The sequence below is a fragment of the Balaenoptera physalus genome, assembly GCF_965194825.1.
Source record: "Balaenoptera physalus genome assembly, chromosome: 11".
Taxonomy (NCBI): domain Eukaryota; kingdom Metazoa; phylum Chordata; class Mammalia; order Artiodactyla; family Balaenopteridae; genus Balaenoptera; species Balaenoptera physalus.
In genome coordinates this window covers 79,580,967-79,602,261 of record NC_138896.1, presented here as the reverse complement: position 1 = coordinate 79,602,261, position 21,295 = coordinate 79,580,967, and the positions used below count along the sequence as shown (strand labels likewise).

The 21,295-nt window shown below is 47.6% G+C and overlaps 1 protein-coding gene across 6 annotated transcripts in view; it reads right to left on the bottom strand.

Moving 5' to 3' along the window:
* The window catches only part of FLNB (filamin B), a 137,955-nt gene that overhangs the window by 44,519 nt on the left and 72,141 nt on the right, over positions 1 to 21,295 (bottom strand). For all 6 annotated transcript variants that reach the window (XM_082412038.1, XM_082412039.1, XM_082412040.1 and 3 more), the window contains exons 8-20: positions 20,590 to 20,787; positions 17,882 to 18,019; positions 15,757 to 15,883; positions 14,658 to 14,794; positions 13,040 to 13,233; positions 11,912 to 12,025; positions 10,852 to 10,995; positions 10,475 to 10,598; positions 9,977 to 10,137; positions 8,897 to 8,987; positions 8,459 to 8,628; positions 3,395 to 3,512; positions 978 to 1,240 (exon numbers count right to left, since the gene is read on the bottom strand). In XM_082412038.1, the coding sequence (XP_082268164.1) occupies positions 978 to 1,240; positions 3,395 to 3,512; positions 8,459 to 8,628; positions 8,897 to 8,987; positions 9,977 to 10,137; positions 10,475 to 10,598; positions 10,852 to 10,995; positions 11,912 to 12,025; positions 13,040 to 13,233; positions 14,658 to 14,794; positions 15,757 to 15,883; positions 17,882 to 18,019; positions 20,590 to 20,787 (1,979 nt within the window). The remainder of the gene's footprint in view (positions 1 to 977; positions 1,241 to 3,394; positions 3,513 to 8,458; positions 8,629 to 8,896; positions 8,988 to 9,976; positions 10,138 to 10,474; positions 10,599 to 10,851; positions 10,996 to 11,911; positions 12,026 to 13,039; positions 13,234 to 14,657; positions 14,795 to 15,756; positions 15,884 to 17,881; positions 18,020 to 20,589; positions 20,788 to 21,295) is intronic.

Below are 21,295 nucleotides of genomic sequence, written 5' to 3'. Positions count from 1 at the left end.
GGCTTGGCTCGAGGGCTGGAGCTGGACACCTAACATCTAGTCCAACAAACACACTCGGGTTTCCTGGGTTGAACACTCACTGAATGGCTTTCATGGACCTCACTGTTGCTTTGGCTGCTGTACCTCCCTCAACAAATTCTGAATAATAAAAAACTGAACTATAATGGTGAATACATGTCATTATATGTTTGTCCAAACCCATGGACTGTATAACACCAAGAGTGAACCCTAATGTAAACTATGGACTTTGGGTGACAACGATGTTGACATAGGTTCATCCATTATAACGGGTGCACCACTCTGGGGGGCGATGGTGATAATGGAGAGGTTATGCATGAGTGGGGAAGGCGGGATGTGGGAAATCTCTGTGCCTTCCTCTCAATTTTACTATAAACCTAAAATTGCTCTAAAGAATCAAGTCTAATGAAAAAATTAAAAAACGAACAAACATTAAAAAAAAAACCAATTGATTTTAAAAGAGGGAGGGGATGAGGCTTTCATCTCTTATTCAACAAATAACACAGTTTTATAGGATTCATGCCATTCAAAACACTGGAAATATTCTAAAACCCTTGATTCAGGGCTACTAGGAAGAAATGATAATGAGAAGAATATATTTTTATACTTCATTATAATAGCTCACTGTGTGTGCCACATGCCAGACTGAGGCCTCCACACCCACCATCTGACCTTGCCCTTACAGGCTCACTTTGAAGCAAGTACCGTTACCATGCTGACAAATGAAGGACAGGAGTCCCTCACCAAAGCCTCACAGCCAGAGCGAGAGAAGGAGTAGGGCTGGGACCCAGCTGCCGAGGGGACCCTTCATGCTGGATTGTAGGAGAGAGAACTATGGAGAACGGGCTTTCATCACAAAACAATTTTCTAAAGGTCTTTGCTGGGCAGAACCAGAGGACTAACTATGTGTTATTATCTGCCAACAGAGGACAAGTTCTGGAACAAAAATGAAAGCTGACCTTGGTGGGATCGGGCGGCAGCGAGGCCTCCACCGTGTAAGGGCTCCCGTGCACGGGGTGTCCATCGTAGGTCACGTCAACAGCATATAGCCCCTCCTCCCGGGGTATGTACTTGGCCGTGCTGCTCTCCCGGCCTGTCATGGGCGCCACCAGGCATGGCACAACCTTCCTCGAGGGGCTCAGGATCGTCACGTCCAGCTTCCCCTGACCTCCCGCTCCCCTGGTGTCAATGGCGAACTCCTGATCCTTCCCAACTTCAACTCCTGGAAAAAAGGAAACAAGCCAAAGGGATGAGCTGACCCGGCAGCAAAAATACGGCTGAGAGCAGAGATGGTTCCTTGGACACAGGACGTTTTCTCAGCCTCTACAACAAACACTGGCTGATGCAGGACAAGAGGCAAGACTAAGAATAATCACCATTCTGGTCTCAATAACAACCAGTACAAGAACATTAATTAATTCCTTATGATAATAATAATGATAGTCATCATTCACTGAATGCATTTTACATACCAGGCATGAGGACGGCACATCATCTCCTTTCATTTTCAACACAATGCTACAGGGTATTTATTAGTAACCAAGGAATTTAACAGATGGGGAAACTGAGGCTCACGGGGGTTAACTGACTTGCCCGGGGCACATACATATCCAGCAGACCACAAAGCTGGGACTCAGATCTAAATTTACTTGACCCCATGATCTGCAGTAAGTTATAACCTGATACTGCTGTCTCTTCTTTAATTACTTTTGGTGTTAACTTTATATCCAAACACTCCCAGAAGCCAATGTTTTATTTACTAATTCTTGGCAGCAAATTCAATCCTACCGCCAAGAACGCAAAAGTCACAGGGTTGGCCAATGCAGAGGCACTGAAGCAAGCCCTGAGAATTGACTCTCTGTATCGTGCTGATACATGAAAGGTCTTTGCAAAGCAGGGCCACAGAAAACCCATGTGTTACATTTGACAAAAACAAGGAAAGGACTTTGAACCAAAACAAAAGCACTGGGAGCCTAGGGTCCCCACCACAACCCAGGGAGGTCCTGACTGGGGCAATACAGGGCCTGCCAAGATGAACAGTATCAAGCCACAAGCAAAGAGGCCTCGGAGCTCCACCTCCCAAAGACTTTTCCTAATTGGCATCATACTTTTCCTAGTTTGGAGTCAAAACCCTCGGTGCCTTGGAGAAAGGAGTAACAAGGAGACATGTTAAGGATTAGACAGTGACTATTCTTATGCTCAGAGCTGGCTGCTGCCAAGGAACAAAAACCAACATCGGCCTCTTGCTTCAGAGCCCCCAGAGCTGGGAGCTGGCCTCAGTCACAACTCGTACATTTGGGTCACAGGGCACTGAAGGTGCTCACTGAGGGTCCCGCTGAGACCTGGAGAAACCCATAGAACAACAGGCCTGCCCTGAGGGTGTGCACAGAGCCCCACGTGACCCTGAAACCAGGAGACCATGTGCCACTGAGGTGCGGCCAGGCTGCGGCCATGCCAACAAGATGGAGGTGTGAACGTTCTCTAAGATAACGCTGACGCAAAAAGGCAGGCTGAAGACCTATGGGGATTGCAGGGTAACTTCAGTGCAAAGTAAGTGTTGCCAAACATTTTCTGCTGGCACTAAGTATGTACAGATGCAGAAAGAAGATGTGGAAGGACAGAAACTGAACTGGTAACTCTGGTTAACCCTAGGGAGTGGGAGAGGTAATGCTTCAAGTAGAACATACTCTTGTCTGTGATGTCTTTTAGATGAAAAATGGATTTTTGTATGACCTGTGTAAAAAATACTTTTATGATCACGTGTTAAACTTGAGAAGCTGAGTGATAAGTACATCAGTGTTCATACTGTACTATTCTCTTTACTTTTTCATTTATTCATTCAGTTATTTCATTTATTTAAATGAGCTTGTACTAATAAGATACCTGACAAGCTAAAGGAATATCCAGACTGGGGTGGGGAAATGCACTGTAGTTGTGGTTTCTGAGAGCCCGGAAGTTGGCTTTTATGCTTGATCCTGATGTGGATTCAGTGGCCAAGGAGTGTTGGCACATAGAAATTTGTCAGAGAGCAACATGCCCCAAATTCTCTGTCATAAAAACTTTCTGCTGTGATGCCAGCAGTTACCGAGGGCTGACTATGAGCCAGCTCCTGAATTATTAGCTCATTTAATTCTCACAATATTCCCGTGAGTATTCTTCCCCCACCTCCACAGAACAAATGAGAAAACGGAGGCTTGGTGAGGTGAAGGGGCAGGTAGGGTCACAGAGCTACTCCACGGGACAGCCCTAATTCAAATCCGTCTGTCCGACTGCAAAATCTCATATGGCAGAATTTGCTTCTCTGCAAATTGTCTTTGAAGGGAATCTAACTGCTCTTCAATGACCCATCTCCCCCCACCATTCATGACGCACTTACTGTTTTCCAGCCCATTAATTTTTATCCTGCTCAGATCCAGCGGAGCGGCCACGCCCACCGTGAAAGGGCTTTTAGGGATGGGATCGCCACCGTATGTAACCAGAACCTGCATGCTGCCCTGGAATGAGAGAGAAAATCGAGGACACGTTTGGGTACCAACATCCTACTTTGCTGTTTCAACCTGCCTTCCAGGTCTTTCATTCTTCCCAGAGACAAAGGGTATAAGACTCCAGCAGGGGCTTCCCTGGTGGCGCAGTGGTTGAGAATCTGCCTGCCAATGCAGGGCACACGGGTTCGAGCCCTGGTCTGGGAGGATCCCACATGCCGCGGAGCAAATGGGCCCGTGAGCCACAGCTACTGAGCCTGCGCGTCTGGAGCCTGTGCTCCACAACAAGAGAGGCCGCGATGGTGAGAGGCCTGCGCACCGCGATGAGGAGTGGCCCCCGCTTGCCGCAACTAGAGAAAGCCCTCGCACAGAAACGAAGACCCAACCCACCCAAAAATAAATAAATTAAAAAAAAAAAAAAAAAAAAAAGACTCCAGCAGATTCAGAAAGCATCTCAGATATATTTCTCTAAGTTTTTGGCTCCATGGCAAGAATGACAGAGAAATCAGATGAAAAAGAGCAACTAACAACAACAGGGACAGCTTAATGAGCACACCATGCTCGTGCTTTTAAGCATTTCCTTGGTTCAATCTCAAAACGGTCCTAAGAGGGCGTTCCCACTGTCCTTACCATTTTTCCAGGAGATGAAACTACAGCTCAGAAAGGTAAAATCACTTGCCCTAGTGCAAGAGCGGGACCTCATGCCCACAGCACCCAAACCTGAGTCAGTCCTAGCCGCTCTGCCATGTTACCTCCCCACCCAGCTAAACACCCAGCCCTGGCCATAGGCAAAGCAGGGAGGCCTGGGGGCCTCTAACTGAACAAAATGTTTTGTCTCCATGTCCTGGGATTTCAGGCCACTAGGCTGCGAAATGAATTTGCAAGAGTTTGCCTGGGGCTGTTCTGAGACCACTGCACAGTATCGAAACTCCCGCATCTATGGCAATGAAAGAAAAGTTGCCAGTGTGAAGGCAGGCTGAGCCTGTGGGCTTGGCAGTCCCCTCGCCAGCAGCCCCGTGGCCATGGAGGCACAGCGCGGCCAGTCCTGGCCCACTCGCTGCTGGCTTCCTCTCTCCACGGTCGGCTGAGTCCCCTCCCTCCAAACCAAGGCTCCATGAAAGCCCACAGCTGTCTCAGTAGATTAAGGCCCTCCTCACCTCAAATGTCTGGGCATCACGTAAGAGGATGTGGGAAGGGAAGAAGCAAGGGGGAGGGAGGGATGATTCCTTGCAGGAATACAGAGGGCTCGCCAGAATTCAGTCCCTGCTGAAAGCTGTCACGGACCAAGTGTTAAAAGGGTGTAGCTTTTGGCCTATGAATATTTTCTCACATTCCTTGTATAATAAAGAAGGAGGGAAAAGACAAGACAAAAATTAGTTGCATCAATGAAGGAGGGAGGATTGATTTTCCAGGATGTATTAGCACTGCACACAAAACCAATGAGTCCCCTGCCTCAAGAGTATAATATCTCATGGTAAGATGTACGTGGTCACATTCAACGGAGCAGGGGCTGGTTTGTTGCTTCAGGCTTCAAGGCATTGCCAACATGCCAGCTCTTCCCGAGGGTATGCCCCCAAACCCCGAACTCCTCGAGGGCTAGGCCTCCCAGCTAACCAAGGGTTCTGGAAAAACCTTCTCCACCACCCACTAGAATTCAGGAGACCACTTCTCTGGAGTGCCAAAGGAGCGAGGGGAAAATCCTCTTTCAGTTAAGCCCATCTGTCCCATAAAAGAAAGCATATTCTCATTACCAGTTATACAAAACATAACAAAACTGAGACAGGAAATTAACTGTACCTTAAATAACCTAATGAGGGGGAGGAAGAAAGCTTAGAGATTTACACCTGCGATGGCCTGTAGCATTTCAAGGTTTCCTCTGAGGTCCCAGCCAAGGAATGGCCTATGCATTTTCCCCAGGAGGCTAGGAAGTGAGGGAGGTCTGAGCAGTGATCACCAGTGCATTTCAGAGACTTTGCTGATGGCCACACAGTTGTATTTTATTTTATTTATTTTGGGGCCACACCACGCAGCACGCGGAACTTCCCCGACCAGGCATCGAACCCGCGCCTCCTGCAGTGAAAGCGCAGAGTCTTAACCACTGGACCGCCAGGGAAGTCCTGCCAGATGGGTTTATCCTCTCCCCTCCAGGCTTCTGAGACCTTCATCTCATTCTGCATGAGACACACGAGGACAGGACCGAGAAAGCTACCCACAGCCCCCTCCTCCAGAGACCTCTGTGACAGCCATGGCCACCAACATTAATAACCTTTCAAAGGAGGGACCGTTCTCCTGTGAGGCCCAGTGAGCTCCGGGGGCTTCCTAAAGGCGCCACAGCAGCATGTGGAGTTCTCAGCTCCCAGTGGCTCCTGACTCGGCATGTCAGGGAGCTGCGGCCACCGGCTCCTCAAACCACTCTGTTCAGGGAAGCTTGGGGTGAGAAACTGAAGTCACTGAGGCCACAGACAACCAAAAGCACAGAAGGCAAAACCCTCCAGGGAAACTGTCGTTGTATAATGGCCCTTCTACCTTTGACCTCTGGGCGGGTCTTCAAGCCACAGTCCAAGAAGTCCACTACCCTCTAAGGCAAAAACTCTGACCACTGTCTTCCAACAAGAACTCGATCAACCAGCAACGTCCATCACTGGTCCACGGCAGGCAGGTGAGCTGTGGACTGGGGTCCTGCAGGGGACAGCAGCCGCCCGCAGGTGTCACTGAGCAAAGAGCCAGCAGTCGGGTGGGGGCCACAGTGCCTCACACAGCAGCCTGAAATCTGAGGGTTAAGCATTCACACTAAGCCAGGATCCACCCTTGTCTCTCCACACACACTCAACAGCTGCATTTCTGGAAAGTTCCAGCCTCTTAATCCCTAAAACCACCACAAGAAGGTGCTCCTGTGGGCAGCGACCTGAAAAGTAACCCCGTGCGGCTTTCTGGGCTGACCCAAATCTCTTAACCACATCCAAGAGCAGAGCTCAAAAGGCACGCTTATTTCACCCAATCCTGAGCTGTTAGCTGCTCTTCAGAAAAGAGAGTTCAAAGTAGAATGAGGATGTGTCAGCCCCACTCTCCAACCAGATTACAAAGTTCTCATGTTGTTTCTGCTTGTGAGTTGAGGCTCCACTTCGTTTATTCACCCATTCGGCCATAAATCATACAAAGCATTTACAGCACCAGACCCTGTGCTTGGGGCTGAGAATGGAAAGATATATATGACATGATTTCCTAACCTTGGAAACTCACAATCTAAGAGTAGAGATTTAATCTGTTTTCTTTGCCATAGAGAAACAGGCAGAATTGCAAGTTGCCCAAATAATAAAACAGTAAACCTCACTCTAAACAACAAACGAGAGGGGTGGGAGAGGCACCGTGGAGTCATCGCAGTAGAGGCTGGGACTGACGGCATTTGCACAAATAGCCCCAAGAGGCCACCAAGCAAGCCAACAGCCCTCAGACCTGCTACGACCAGACATATGGATGAACTTGACCTTGGGGTGACTCTGGAGTAAGGCGCCTCCCACTCTAGCTACATTTCAAATGTGACAAAACAGGACTGGGCTCCCGACCTCCACCTCCACCTCGACTGGCAGCTGGGAGCATCCAGGGCATCAGGTTCTGAAGTCCTTTCTGGGGGTGCAGGTCAAAACCTGAGGCTGTCCTGATGTCTGCAACTTACTTTCTAGCAACTCAGCCGAAACACAAAAAGGTATATAGGATCAAGAGTCTCAAAATGTTTTCAGAAGAGTCTTGTGATCTTGACCAGTGATCATGGCCATGCTTTCTGGTACCTTCTCCTAAGGAATGTGGAGAATTGGCAACAAAGATGCTATCAAGCTGGTATTGCCAGTGGTAAGGCTCCCATCAGCCCTGATAAGCATCACTAGGAAAATAATTACCTAAATAATTAGCACTGAGCAGCCTGATGAGAAAACAGTATTCATCTACAAAAGTTTTCATTTTACCATTACTAATAATGAACCCTTATTAGGGTAAAGAGAAACCACAGGAAGAAGCACATGTGGAGATAAAGGGCCACATAAGAACCTGCCCTATAGAGAACCTCGCACTGCCAGGCAAGTTCTCATAGTAAAGATTCCATCTCCAAGCATGCGTAGCCCCCAGTGCAGGGGGGACACCCACACCACTCCCTCATCCTCACTGTACCCCTCATTCTTTCCCACTACACTCTGGCCAGGTCCTCACTGAGAGAGCCCAGGGCAGAAGTGATGCTTTTCAAACAGTGCTTCTGCAGAAAGCATCCCCCTTCCTCTCTTACAAATGGCATTTCTCACATAGGGGGACTCTTCTTCAAGAATGAAGGAATCTCAGAGGTTTGGAGTGACTGTTTAGAACACTATGCGTAAGTGGGAGAATCCAGGCTTTTCTATAGGAGTTCCCCAGACCCTAGACGTGTAGCCATGAATCAAAACAAAATTTTAAGTAAGTAAACATGAATTCATACAGAGAGGTAGATTTTTAGGCCCTTATTGCCTAAAACAACCAGAGCAAAGCAGCCGGGATGACAAAATCATGTCTGTATTCCTGTATTTTGTATAAGGGAATAATTTAGTGCTTGAAGTACCATTTCGGGCTTGAGGGCCTAAAGGCTCTTTGAGAAAGACCCCACTGCACCACCTCGTAAAAAGGGTAAACTAAGGCAAAAGGGCCAGCAAGGACAAAGGCGTGGCAATTCTTTCCCTGTGAGTAATTAATAAAACACTAAAACCAAGAACGGAGGTGGGAAATGGGGGTGGGAAAGAACAACTAGCTTCCTGCTTGTTCCTGGGGAATCCTCCAGGCCCTCCTGGTAGAACCAATCAGGCTCTTTGTCAGCGTTCCCAGAGGGGTTCAGAAGGAAAGGGGGAATCTCCTCTTGCCACAGAGCAGCACAGGTCAGAGCACAGATTACCCCCCGGTGTCCAGAGTGACCCAGCCCAGCACGGGGTGGGGAGGGGCCCTACCTGTTGCGTGGGCGTGTATTTAACAGTGTGGGAATAGTCGTAATTATCAATGATGTCCAAATCCTTCACGGCGTCGCCAGGAAGGGGGCTGCTGAACTGCACGTTGAGGGGGGCTTTTCCGGCCCCTTTGGTGTAGACAGTGAAGTGGGTCGGTTTCCCGTTTTCCACACCTGGGAGGGGACAGTGAAGTGAGGAGACAGGCCCAGCTGGAGGGGTTTCACTTTTAGCACCAGTCTGACAGGTTCATCAGCACCGGCTTCCGCAAGGCAGTAGGCGGAGACAGGGGCTGGCGTTTGGCCAGCGGCTCAGCTGAGCAGGGCCCCTGCTGAACTGGAGCCCCAACAGAGCCCCTGCTCTGGGGGAGGTAAGTCACTCATGGCCCTGGACCAACCATGCCCACTGCCTCCAGGGTGACCTCATGCACACATGCCATCTTACCTGCTTTGCTGAGCCCCGGGCCTTCTGCCTTCACTTTGCTGGCGTCGTGGGAAGGGTCGACTTTGACTCTGAAAGGGCTGGCGGGAATTTCCTGTAGCAGAGACACTGCCTCAGTAGGAAAGTCCCTGAAGCCACTGCCTGAGCTTAGCCTTCTGCCCAAAGCAAAGGAGGAGACCTCAGCATGACTTCCACTCTAGCAGATGGTGAGCAACTTCCGTTACCATTGGTCAAGTCTTCAGGCGCTAGCATCAGGTAAGGGCCATCAGTGGTCACTCATGAATACCTGGATCCCTGACATCACAGCTAAAGGATGGGTTTCCACAAACCACTCTGACAACTCTCAGCCTTTAACACCAAATGCTGAGTACTTAGGATACAAAATACTACCAAGAATAAAACCCCAAACAACAATAATACACGGGGTCGGAGGAAGGAAAGGGACATTCCTCCAGGGACAACAGAGAGCTAGGGTTTGAGGAATGCAAGGAATTGATTATAAGTGCAATGATTGTAATTCTTCAAAAAGAATCTTTCAGAATAAAGGCAGAACAGGTTAATTGGATGAAGCCAACTCAAGACCAATACCTTTAAGGCACAGAACTTTCTCCTGAGCTCCCTGTCTTTACTTAAGATGAATTTGAATCACCAGGATTCCATTATTCCCTGTTTTAGGGTACTGCGCCTCCTTGTCTTCATTAGCACATGTAAATATGAATTCTATCTGAAATTCAAAACCCCTCTCCCTAGAAAAGTTTAAAGCCTGAGGCCAAGGTCATCATTTCAGAGAAAGTATAGAACACATCTAGAAACTAATTACGTTTCATTCAAAAACCAGATGAAAGTTTGTAATGATCCAATTTCTTTCCAGAGTCTGGCTTTTAACCACTGACTACACGGCCCCACTTTTGTTAGAAAGTGGTACAATTTTAGTTCTGGGTGTGTTTGTTCCTTCTTGGTTTTAAGGAAGCAGAGAGGAAAACTATTGGGCAGAGTTCTCAAGATACCTTCCCTGTTGCTAAAAGAAGCAAAAAGGAAATATGAACACAGGTGGCCAGAAAGAACCCAAGTCCAAACACACACCTGAGAGGCAAAGAGAACTTTGATGGTGTATCGCCCGGCGGCAGGAGGCACATATTTGACAGTAAACGTGTCATTGGCGTTGTGAATAATGTCAAAATCCACGTCTTCCTCATCGTCGCTTAACACCCGGGCATCACATTTAATGCCAACGCTGACATCACCTGGAACAGACCAGCTTATTAGCACCGGTTTATGAGAAACAGCATGCCCCATGCAATCACTTCCAGCTCAGGCTCACACCCCAGAAAAGCAACTGGGAAGTTTCCAGTAAGAAACCTGAGAAAGGGATGGTGTTTAAATAACGGTTTTGCAGACAGGATGGAGGATTAGCAAAGATATCACCACGGAACTGACACAGAGGCTCATCAGATGAACAATTACCTATTCAGGTGGATTAATATCTCCTGGTTCAAAAGTTCATTACCCATGAAATGTTACAAAGAGAACTTCCTTCCCCAAGAAACAACAAGCACTGAGCTGGGTGAAGCCCCCTCTCACCTTCGCCAGCCTCGGTACAGTCCACTGTGAAGTGAGTAGGCTCGTGTGCCTTCAGTCCACTTCTCTCCACTCCTGGCCCAAACACTTTGACCTTCTGGGGATGGCTACCCTGCCTGATGTTGACCTGGAGAGGACGGAGAGAAAAGTTGTAATCAAGTTCTTCTCCCCGTGGACCCAGTAAAGACACTGTCAGTTGTTAGAATGTTATACTTCTGGGCAATCTACAGCACTCGGCCCTATGGGCCACTCCATCTTCCAAGGCCCACCAAGCATGGGTCTTTCCATATATTTGCCTTGGCCATCAAGCATGGAGTCCAGACTGGCCTCAGGACTGGGCTTTTTCATTACCACAAGCAAGGTTTCACCTCACAACCTACCCTGTAAGGGCTGTGCGGGACGTTGACACCTCCCCAGACCACGGCAATGGTGTGCTTGATGGGCTTAACCGGGGTGTACGAGCAAGCGTAGGTGCCATCCATCCGGCTCTTCATCTGGATGTCAATGGGCTGGCCGTCCCCGTCCTGCAAAAGGGCAGAGGCTAAGAACAGAGCTGACCCTCACACTGTCTCTATCCACTGTGGCCTCCCAAGACAACCAAGTCACTGGTCACTAATCCCAAAAAATTTCATGGAGCACCTATGATAGGCCATGTTCTCACAATATAATGAACACAAGTGATAAAACACTACATGCATTTATGCATTTTTAATTACTAAGAGAAAACGGTCCCAAAAGAAAGCCATGGTCACTCAGTGCTTCTTAATTATAATTCCTGCATTTAAATCCTTGGGCCAAATTCAATTAAATTAGATAAATATATTTGATAAACCCTTGTTTACAAACCCTCCCATCACAGCCTAGGTAGCTTCAGCCACACTGAAGGACATTTACAGGGAAATCTGAAACAATCAAGCCTCATTTCCACGGAGCACAAATCATAAAAATTTGCCCCTTGCTTTACATGTTAGAATCTCATTTAGTCCTCACATAAACCCTATAAAATAAACATTGGGACTTCCCTGGTGGCGCAGTGGTTGGGAATCTGCCTGCTTATGCAGGGGACACGGGTTCGAGCCCTTGTCTGGGAGGATCCCACATGCCGCGGAGCGACTGGGCCCATGAGCCACAACTACTGAGCCTGCGCGTCTGGAGCCTGTGCTCTGCAACAAGAGAGGCCACGGTAGTGAGAGGCCCGCGCACCGCAATGAAGAGTGGCCCCCGCTTGCCGCAACTGGAGAGGGCCCTAGCACAGAAATGAAGACCCAACATAGCAATCAATCAATCAATCAATAAATCTAAAAAATTAAAAAAAAAACATTGTTATTTGCAGTGTGTCGATGAGGAAACTGAGGATCAGATGGACTAAGTGACTTGCCATTACATGGATGGATCCTGTTACCTGACAATTACCTGCACAGGTCGTCCCTAGAAACTTACCTGAGCAAATATCTTTAAGGGAGCTTTGCCGGCATCCTTAGGATCCACGGTGAACTCGGCCAGATTGTTGACAATGCACCCAGATTTCTCCAAACCTGGCCCGTATGCTTGAACCTGGGGCAAAGGACCAATAGTGATTCTCTTTCTGTGTAATGCCCTAACTACGCTCCTATCAGAAGACTGGTGACCAGGAAATGGGAGAAAAGGAAAACAACTGTGTCTGGCTTCACAGTACCTACGTAATAGGATGGTTATGGGAAGGAAAATGCTAAAGTAGGCTGGAACTTAAAAATAAAAACATGCAGGAGAAAAAGTCTGTAAAACCAGGCCCCAAACTGGTCTATGCTCCCTGCCTTAATCTGTGCAGTAACCAGGGCAGGGACCTCCAGCCATGCCCAGTTTCAGTGCTCCTGCTTTGTGAGGGCTCAGAACCTTTCCCACTGACAACATTCCAAAAGTTTGCAGCCCCAGAGAGTAAAGGACCAGCAGTTGGCCAAAGAAGAGCAGCTGCCAGCCTGGACTGATGTCACCCTACGGTCAGCTGTCCAGGTGGGCCAACAGCAGCACACATGGCGGGGGCAAGGGCTTCCTCCTGTCAGCTAGGCTGGCTCACACTTGATGCTAATCAGCCTGCTAAATGTTTGAGAGAAGCTCTTGCAAACACTGCAAACACTGCTCCAATTTAAGAGAAGGGGAGCTGGGGAGGAAAATTTAAAAACCTCTATCTATGGATCACCCTGAAATAATAACTACACCAAGTGGCAAGACTGAAATATGATGCTCGGGGTTGCGAGAAAATAGCAGCTTATGGAGCCCCCTCTGTGGGCCAGGCACTGTTGTAAGGGCTGTCTTTATTCACATTACCTCCTTGAATCATGACAGAAACTCTAAGAAGCAGACACTCGTATCATTCCCATTTGGTAGAGTCAGAGAGGTAAGTTACGTGCCCCGTGTTACAAATGTACTAAGAGATACTATCAGGCTTCTAATTCAGGCCTTTTTCCTTCCTAAGCTCTCAAAGGCTCTTCTCTGCGATTTCTCCACATGCTGCTCAAGGAAACTCTGTGGGCACTGGGAGGAGTGCCAGGAGCCAGAGAAGAGAGGACAGAGCATGACAAGTTGATTCACCAGATCCGGGTTGCAGTCTCCCGAGGCTGGGTGGATGTAGGCCATGTAGGGACTGTCTCTGATGTCCTCATCGTCACACATGATGTGAACGGCATATTCACCGGGCTCCTTGGGCCAGTACTTGACATCACACGATCCGTCGTTTCGGTCATCATACTCAATCTTTGCCTGGGAGGGGCCTTCAATGGCAAACCCTGGGGGATAGGGTGGGAGGATCCCCCTGGTTACGTGGTGGAAGGTATCTAGTCTGGGTTACTACTAACCCACTCCCTCTGCCTTCCTGAAAACCAAGTGTTAGCCAGAAGATTGAAATCTGTTTAGGTCCCCTTCCCACAAAACCAAGCCTACTGAGTCTTCACTAGAGACAGAAGGTTGGATTTTATACTTTTTTTTTAAACATTGTCAAACAGGAAGGTCAAATCTTTCTGTTGGCAATATGGCAACACAAGCCAAAAGCCTTAAAACAATGCCCATCCTTTGCCCCACCAAATCCACTTCTGGGCTTTTATCTGAAGGAAATAACCAAGGATGTGTGTAAACAGTTAGATACAAGGATATATATTCAGCATTGTTTTTATAGCAAAACTCTGGAAATAACTAGAGAGCCTAACAGTAGCTATATCGATGCACCGTAATTCCACAGAAGCCATGGGAAATCAAGACATATCCTATATTTGCCTGAGGCAGAAAGATATAAAGGCTACCCCCAGATATTTTTGCAGCAGATCAATATTTGTATGCCTATGTACAGGGAAAAAGTCTGCAAGGATATACCTATAGGTTTAATATTACCTCTAGTCTACAAGGATATACTGGATTGGCCAAAAACTTCGTTCGGGTTTTTCCATAACATCTTACGGAAAACCCGAAAGAACTTTTTGGCCAACCCAATACTAAGATGTTTATTATTTCTCTAAAAGGAAAAATTAAACGTGATTTCCTCTTTTCCCCTCTTTGCTTATTTCTATTAGCTAACACAGAGGTCCTCAAACTTTGGCCGCTGGGCCAAATCTGTCCCACTGCCTGTTTTTGCAGATAAGGAACACAGCCATACTCCTTCACCTACGTATTTTCTATGGCTGCTTTCACGCTACAACGGCAGTCATATAGTTGCGACAGAGAGAATATGACCCGCAGTACTCATATATTTGCTATCTGGTCCTTTACAGAGAGAGAGGTGCTGACCATTGTTCTAAAATGATCATATATACATCAGACGTTTACTTAAAACATACTCAGTTATGCTCCAAAGAGTATTTACTCCCCAAATTTCTAATTTCAGCAAAATTCATTCACTGATCTAAACTAAGGATCAGTCAATAATATCTGCCGTGTGCCTACTATGGTCCTGGCACTGTTTTACACACCACATCCATAAAAGGCCTCTGCCCTCAAGGTGTAGTGGATGAATGAATGCTGGTGCCAGAGGCAGAGGGTAACTGGAAGGTCAGGGGAAGATGGGAACTGCAATTCCACAGCAGTATCCAGAGGTGGCCTCAGATGGTCAGGAGGCCAGGAAGCCCCGGGTAGTGAGGCTGAGAGGAGGCCTCAACACACAGCCTGACATGTAATCCAGGTGCCCTGCAATCTCAGCTCACCAGAAGCTGCTTCCACTCACCCAGAGACCCCACCTCAGAACCAACGGACTCTACCACGAAGTCCGCCGACCGCCCAACAATCCCGCCATGGAGGCCAGGGCCCCATGCACGGACTTTCTGCATGCCTGCTTCAGGGCCAACTTGAACTTCAAAGGGGCTAGAAGAAAAGGAACAGAGGAAGCATTAAAGAGGAGCAAAGAAGGGGCTACATACAGCTATAAGCTCTTTACACATATTCTTTCCACTGGCCTGATACTTTTCCCTGCAGTCCCAATCTCCAGCCAAGCCCTTCCTCCACGCAGGTTCCCCCACCATTGTTATGTCAACAATATCATGTAATGGGACTGCTTCAAGTCACACTGCCTTGCACTATCCTGGTCATCTACCTTTTGTGTGCAGGGCTGACCAGACTGTGAGCCCGGGAAGGCTAAGAGAATGCATACTTTTCTATCTGCTGCTTATGCTATAACAAGAAAACTAGGTTGCCTAGGCTTTATCTCATACATGAATGAATGTGCTTTAACTTTGGCACAGGAGGTCTTTAAAAGTTTGCTTAGATTCTCAGAAACTTATAATATGCCCAGATATTTCTCAAGGTAAACTGAATTTATTCAGAGTTTAAAGTTGCCCCCAGGAAAGCTGGAAAGTATGTGAATGCAGGGAAGGCAACTGAAGCCCACAAGGCGAAGCTGTAGACTGTGTCCCTCGGTTCCTGACCACACTCACGCAGAGGATTTTAATGTAAACCATAGCAGATTTTGCCATTTTATCCATGGCATTCCTGAACAGAGGCACACAGTGAAAGAAGGAGAATCTCAGTATATATAAGGGATATAGACACACAGCCCATTTGCTCTGTATTACTGTTCCTTCTGGCCTCTGCCTCCCACCAGCCCCAAACCGACAGCATTTGATTTAAAGCAAGGCAGCTGAAACCACAGCGACTTTCTGCTGCTTTTGAGAACAGGCCAAATGTCTGTGTGCTGCTCTGAAAAAAGAAAAAAAAGCTTTCAACAAAGCAGCTCTCTTTCCCTCCTGCAGCCCAGGAAGCCGCCACCATGAGTCTGCCCTGGGCCAAGCATGTCTCTGGAGAAGATGCAACTCCAGCTGGAGACTCACCTCTTTGGAATGTGGTGTCCCCCCCATGTGATGGCGATGCTATATTTCCCCGGGGTGCTGGGGTAATACTCAAATGCATACACTCCATCCAGAAAGCCTTTCTGCTTCACCAGCTCCTCCAGACCCTCTGTGGGAAGGAAGCACACCATCTTTCTAATGCAATCCTAGGCTCAGAATAAGAATCCGCAAGATAAGAACAGAAAGACAGCGATATCCAAGGGGCTTCCCTGGTGGCACAGTGGTTAAGAATCCACCTGCCGGTGCAGGGGACACAGGTTCGAGCCCGGGTCTGGGAAGATCCCACATGCCGTGGAGCAACTAAGCTTGTGCGCCACAACTACTGAGCCTGTGCTCTAGAGCCTGCGAGCCACAACTACTGAGCCCACACGCCACAACTACTGAAGCCAACGTGCCACAACTAAGCCCACATGCTGCAACTACTGAAGCCCACACACCTAGTGTCTGTGCTCTGCAACAAGAGAAGCCACTGCAATGAGAAGCCCACGCCCCACAACGAAGAGTAGACCCCACTCGCCGCAACTAGAGAAAGCCCGCACGCAGCTTCACACAGCCAAAAAAGAAAGAAGCCACCCATTTTAGCCGCCCACAAAAATTGGAGAGGGAGTGAACCCTTACGAGTATTTGGCATGAGGCTGAGGTTAGTATCCCGGTATATCCTTTTCAACTAAAGCCAGATAATGAAAGCGAGAAAGCTCTTGTATGCTGTCTCCAAGAGGACAGGTTTTAGAGGCTACCCCACAAACTCCAGACTGAGCCATCAGGCAGGAACTTGTTTTATGTTGAGCCCTGAGGTTTGGCTGGGAAAGCCATTTAGTAAAACAAGAATCCAAGGTCAGAAAAAACATGCCTCCTCAGTCCCTGTAGCAACAAGCCAAGAGGGAGGGCAGCCCCAGAGCAGCCTGACACCAGGTCTGGGCAGTCTAGAACCTCGGCTGCCCTCAGGGCACAGCCTGCCCCAAAGCTCGGTGCTCTGAGATCAAACATTAACTTTCTGGAGCTCAGAACACTCCTGCCCCAGCCTGTTAGGAACACAAAGGGTGAGAGCAGTCCTGGAGCAGGAAGCTCAAGATTCCACAAAGCTTGGGAGTGAAACTGCTAAGGCTGCTGCACCTGCAACTAGAAATGCCGAGCTGCTTCTCTGATCTGGGGGAAAACTGGAGGATGGAGTAGATACCCGTCTTCCTGCTTTCTGTCTCCTTTCCCAAGAGACAGCAAGAATAAGTTGTAGGGGCTTCCCTGGTGGCGCAGTGGTTGAGAATCTGCCTGCTAATGCAGGGGACACGGGTTCGAGCCCTGGTCTGGGAAGATCCCACATGCCGCGGAGCAACTGGGCCCGTGAGCCACAACTACTGAGCCTGCGCGTCTGGAGCCTGTGCGCCGCAACAGGAGGGGCCACGATAGTGAAAGGCCCGCGCACCGCGATGAAGAGCAGCCCCCCACACCGCGATGAAGAGTGGCCCCTGCTCGCCGCAACTAGAGAAAGCCCTCGCACGAAAACTAAGACCCAACACAGCCAAAAATAAATAAATAAATAAATAAAGTAGCTATTAAAAAAAAAAAAAAAGAATAAGTTGGAGGGTGCAAGGCACTCTTCCACAAATGGCATTTATCTACAAAGAAAACTTAATCTTAGGGAATTATTCTCCTTCTATAAGCAATGATCTTAGTAATTAGGTACCTGCCATCATTTCATCGTCTATAAAATGTAACCTGTAGAGGGAAAATTACTGACTTTGGAAACCGGGCTTGAATTCCAGCTCAGATGCTTACAAGCTATGTGACCTTGGTCAAGACCCTTCCTCTCTGAGCCTAGGTTTCCTCAAATTAAAAAAACGGGCCACTTCATGTTGCTGTTCCAACTCCATTATTTATTTCTATTCCCAGAAGCCTTAAAATAACATGAGGCTGTCAAGCCACCACTGTTCCCACATCCAGGGCAGACATCATTAAATGATCACTGTTTCCTTCTGCATGGAGCCCTGAGAGTCTCAAATCTTTGACATAGCTCTCTGGGATAAATTGATCAGAACTGGCTGTGCAATGATCCATGGCTGCAAAGCTGGCCAAAATCATACCTGAGATGGGGAAACAAAGGAGCACTTACTAGGACCCTTTACGGTTATGCCGAGCTCTCCACTTCCAGCAGCTTTGGTGTCAACCTTGAAGTCTGCAGTTTCTCGGATGCGGATGCCTTTTGGCTGTAGGCCTCGGCCGTTGGCCCGGCAGGCATTTGGATTACAGGCTGCAAGCACAGTTTCAACATCAATTCAACCTTTCATTCTTTAGTCCGAGTTGAGCAAGCCAAGGTAACTTTGAGCCACCCGCCAAGAAAATGTTTGCTTTACACAAAGAGTATGCAGCAGCTGTCTGAGACCAGGGGTCCCGTTCAGGGAGCACACCAGGCTAGCAAATAAAGACACAACATAACTTTGTCCAGCCACACTGCACAGGGACTGGGGAAAAGTTACTTTGGCAAAGAAAGCAGGAGAGCACAGCGTGGATTCGCTGGGCTCCTGGTAGTGGCTGAATTCTGGCGTTTATCGTCTTGGTGGTGAAAGAGAGTTAAGACCTAGGGCTGGACACTGTTCAAACCTCATTGCCATACTCAAGGGCCCAGTAATTGGGAAGACTGGGTCTACTTGGAAAATGTAGTACTTGAAAACATCTGACCTTGTTCCAAACTTCAGATCAGCCATTTCTAAGTCTAAATGTTGCTGTCTTCCGCAGGAAGAGCCAGAGGATAGCTCAAAAAAAGACCAGATCAACCCCACCTCAGCCAAGGCAGACACGCATTTTAGTGCTGTCTGTTACAAGGTCCTCGGAATGTGGGCAGCTATAAATGCAATAATTAGGAATAAACACCACTCTCAATTTGAATTCTAGCTCTAGTTAAAAAACCCGAAGTTGTAAGTCTAAAAATTAAGTACAAAGGTAGCTTCTAACATTCCTTACATAAGAGTTCCACAAAACTGTTCCACGGGGTTTGTCAGAAGGTCGACAAAAGACATCCTTGTGCCCTAGGACTCTTTTGACAACATGATCAACCTTCTCATTAAGTATAGAAATGGGAGATTAATGGGTAAAATGTCACATTGTTCCTTTCCAAATCTGACACTGCATATTTGACAGCTGTCTATACACTAGGGGGGTCACAAACTCCAGAAGACAAGACTCTTTACTCTATAGAAGGAAGATAGTTCCTCCTCTGGCCCCTCCTCCCTGCAATGTCCTCAGCTGGACATTCCCAAAGAGACATACACACACCCTTGGAGGAGAGATGCTTTTATGTGGCTCATGGATGAGCATAAGGTTATTATTGGTTTTCCACTGTAAAAGTGATATAAAGCTTCTTTTTTCTTAAAATCATTTAAGTGGAGGAAGGGATGGTACATCAAAAGAAAAACTATTAATTAAATACTAACTAATACAAGTGACAGATGGATATGCCAGAAATGAAAAAGGTAGTCCATGAGCGAGAGGAAGTCAGAAAACACCCTTAGAACTAGGAAAGCTGTTCAAAATTCTTTCTTGCATTATGTCAAAGGGAATTCTGTTCCTGAATACATTGGGTTTCTTTTTTTTTTTCTTTGTCAAGGGGAGAAAAGTTGGTCATACCAGAAATAAGTCACAACAGGATGACAGGACTTCCCTTGGAGGGTTTAAATGTGTCTTTAAAAAAAACAACTCATGGAAATTCTGAACATGGGCAACAGTCTCAACATCAAAAGGATAACTGCTCAGTTCATATAAACACTAAATGGAACTAAAGAGCTTGAAGGCAACCACCTGATTTTCCACTATCTTGAGATGTCTTGGTGATGTTTAAATGTAATTAGAGAGTGGGTCTGGGGTCTGGCTGGACAAGTGGTATTAACACCTGCACTATAATTTCCCGAAGTCACAAATAGCACAGGTCCGGTTGACAACTGCAGGCAGCACAAAGAACTGGCATGGAAGCCCCACCAACCAGCCCTTACCAAGCGAGATGCCTCTGGCCCAGTGCTTTCAACTAGGAAGCCAACAGCTTCGGGGTCCAGGCTGGCCCAGAGGCAGGATTCAGAAGAGGAAGCCAGGTCTGCAGGTGCAGATGCAGAGGACAGAACAGGGAGAGGCAAGTATTGGTTAGAAAAGGTAGCAGAGTTGGGAAAAAAAAAAAAAAAAAGAGTAACAAAGTCAGAAGGAAACAGTCTAACATTAGAGAAAAATGCATGCTTCTGGCTGCAGAGGAAGTTTAACAGCATGGTTAAAGGGTTGACAGAGACCATGGTTCTATTACTACTGAGGCCTACTCCATAGTCACTGATACCTTATGATACCTAAGCCTTGTGTCTCCGCCTGCAAACTGGGGATAACAATAGCCCCTGCAACACACTGGCTGGTGTCATGATTAGATGCAAGTGTGCTCAGTGCCTAACAGCCAGTAAAGGAGGGGAGGCTGCAGGGCACCAGCAATGCCACTGCTGTTCACATCAGCCACAAACGCCACCTCCTCAAACAGCTTCGGTCCTGTATCTCTCAGGGAGGATCATGAATCCTAGTATGAGTGTTTTGGGGCAGATTAAGTAAGTTAATACATAAAGCACTTAGGTCACTGCATGGCTCATAGGAAGATATTAGTATTAATATCTTGAGGACAAAGTAGATACTAGTATTAATGTCTTGAGGATACTTCCTGCCAAAGGGGCCCTGGCAGCAAAGGGACAGGCCTCAGTTCAGTGCTGGGCCCTGACCATTCTCGTGGCCTCACAGCCCAGTCATGCACAGCTAGCCTGAATGCCAGAAGCGGATACGGTCAGCTCCCCTGGCACTCACCTTCCCCGACCTGTACAACGAAGGGACTCTTGGGAATGGTGTCCCCAGCAAAGGAGACCTTGACCACATGGGGCCCAGGCTGCACTGGTTTGTACACACATCGATACACCTGGTTTCCTCTGTCTTCCACGAGCAACTCCACGGCGTTCTTCCCCTGGGGATCTTCCACCTCCACACCAATGTCACCCACGCCAGCACCTAGGAGACAGAGAACATTCCATGAGCCCAAGTCACCCTCTAGAAAGCTCCCTGCTGATGAGGGCAAAAGTAGGTAGAAAATACAAACTGCAGGAGACAGAGAGGTACTCAGAAGGTTCACACTTGGACCTGTTTCCTGGTGGAGGGGAGGAGGGTCATAGCCAACTTTCCTTTTCTCCCATTCTCTATTTTCTACATTGAAAAGAAAGCTGACAATTCATGAATTGTGGTTTATTCATTCCCTTTGTTACCAGCCCCCACCCAGGACCTTGCATAGAATTTGGTCCAGTAGATGATTCGTAAACCTTAGTTCTTTGGAATATTTATTTAGTCAAGTCAGAAATGTATACAGAAATTATTAATAATAATCAAAGTTAAGCTTGAGTATGAGATTTTAGAGAAGAAAAGCTGATTTTGAAAAATCTAAGAATATAACCAACACATTTGAAAAAGCTGTTTTTGTTGTTGGTTGTTCAATTTAAAAGACAAAATGTCAGGCATCCCAAGC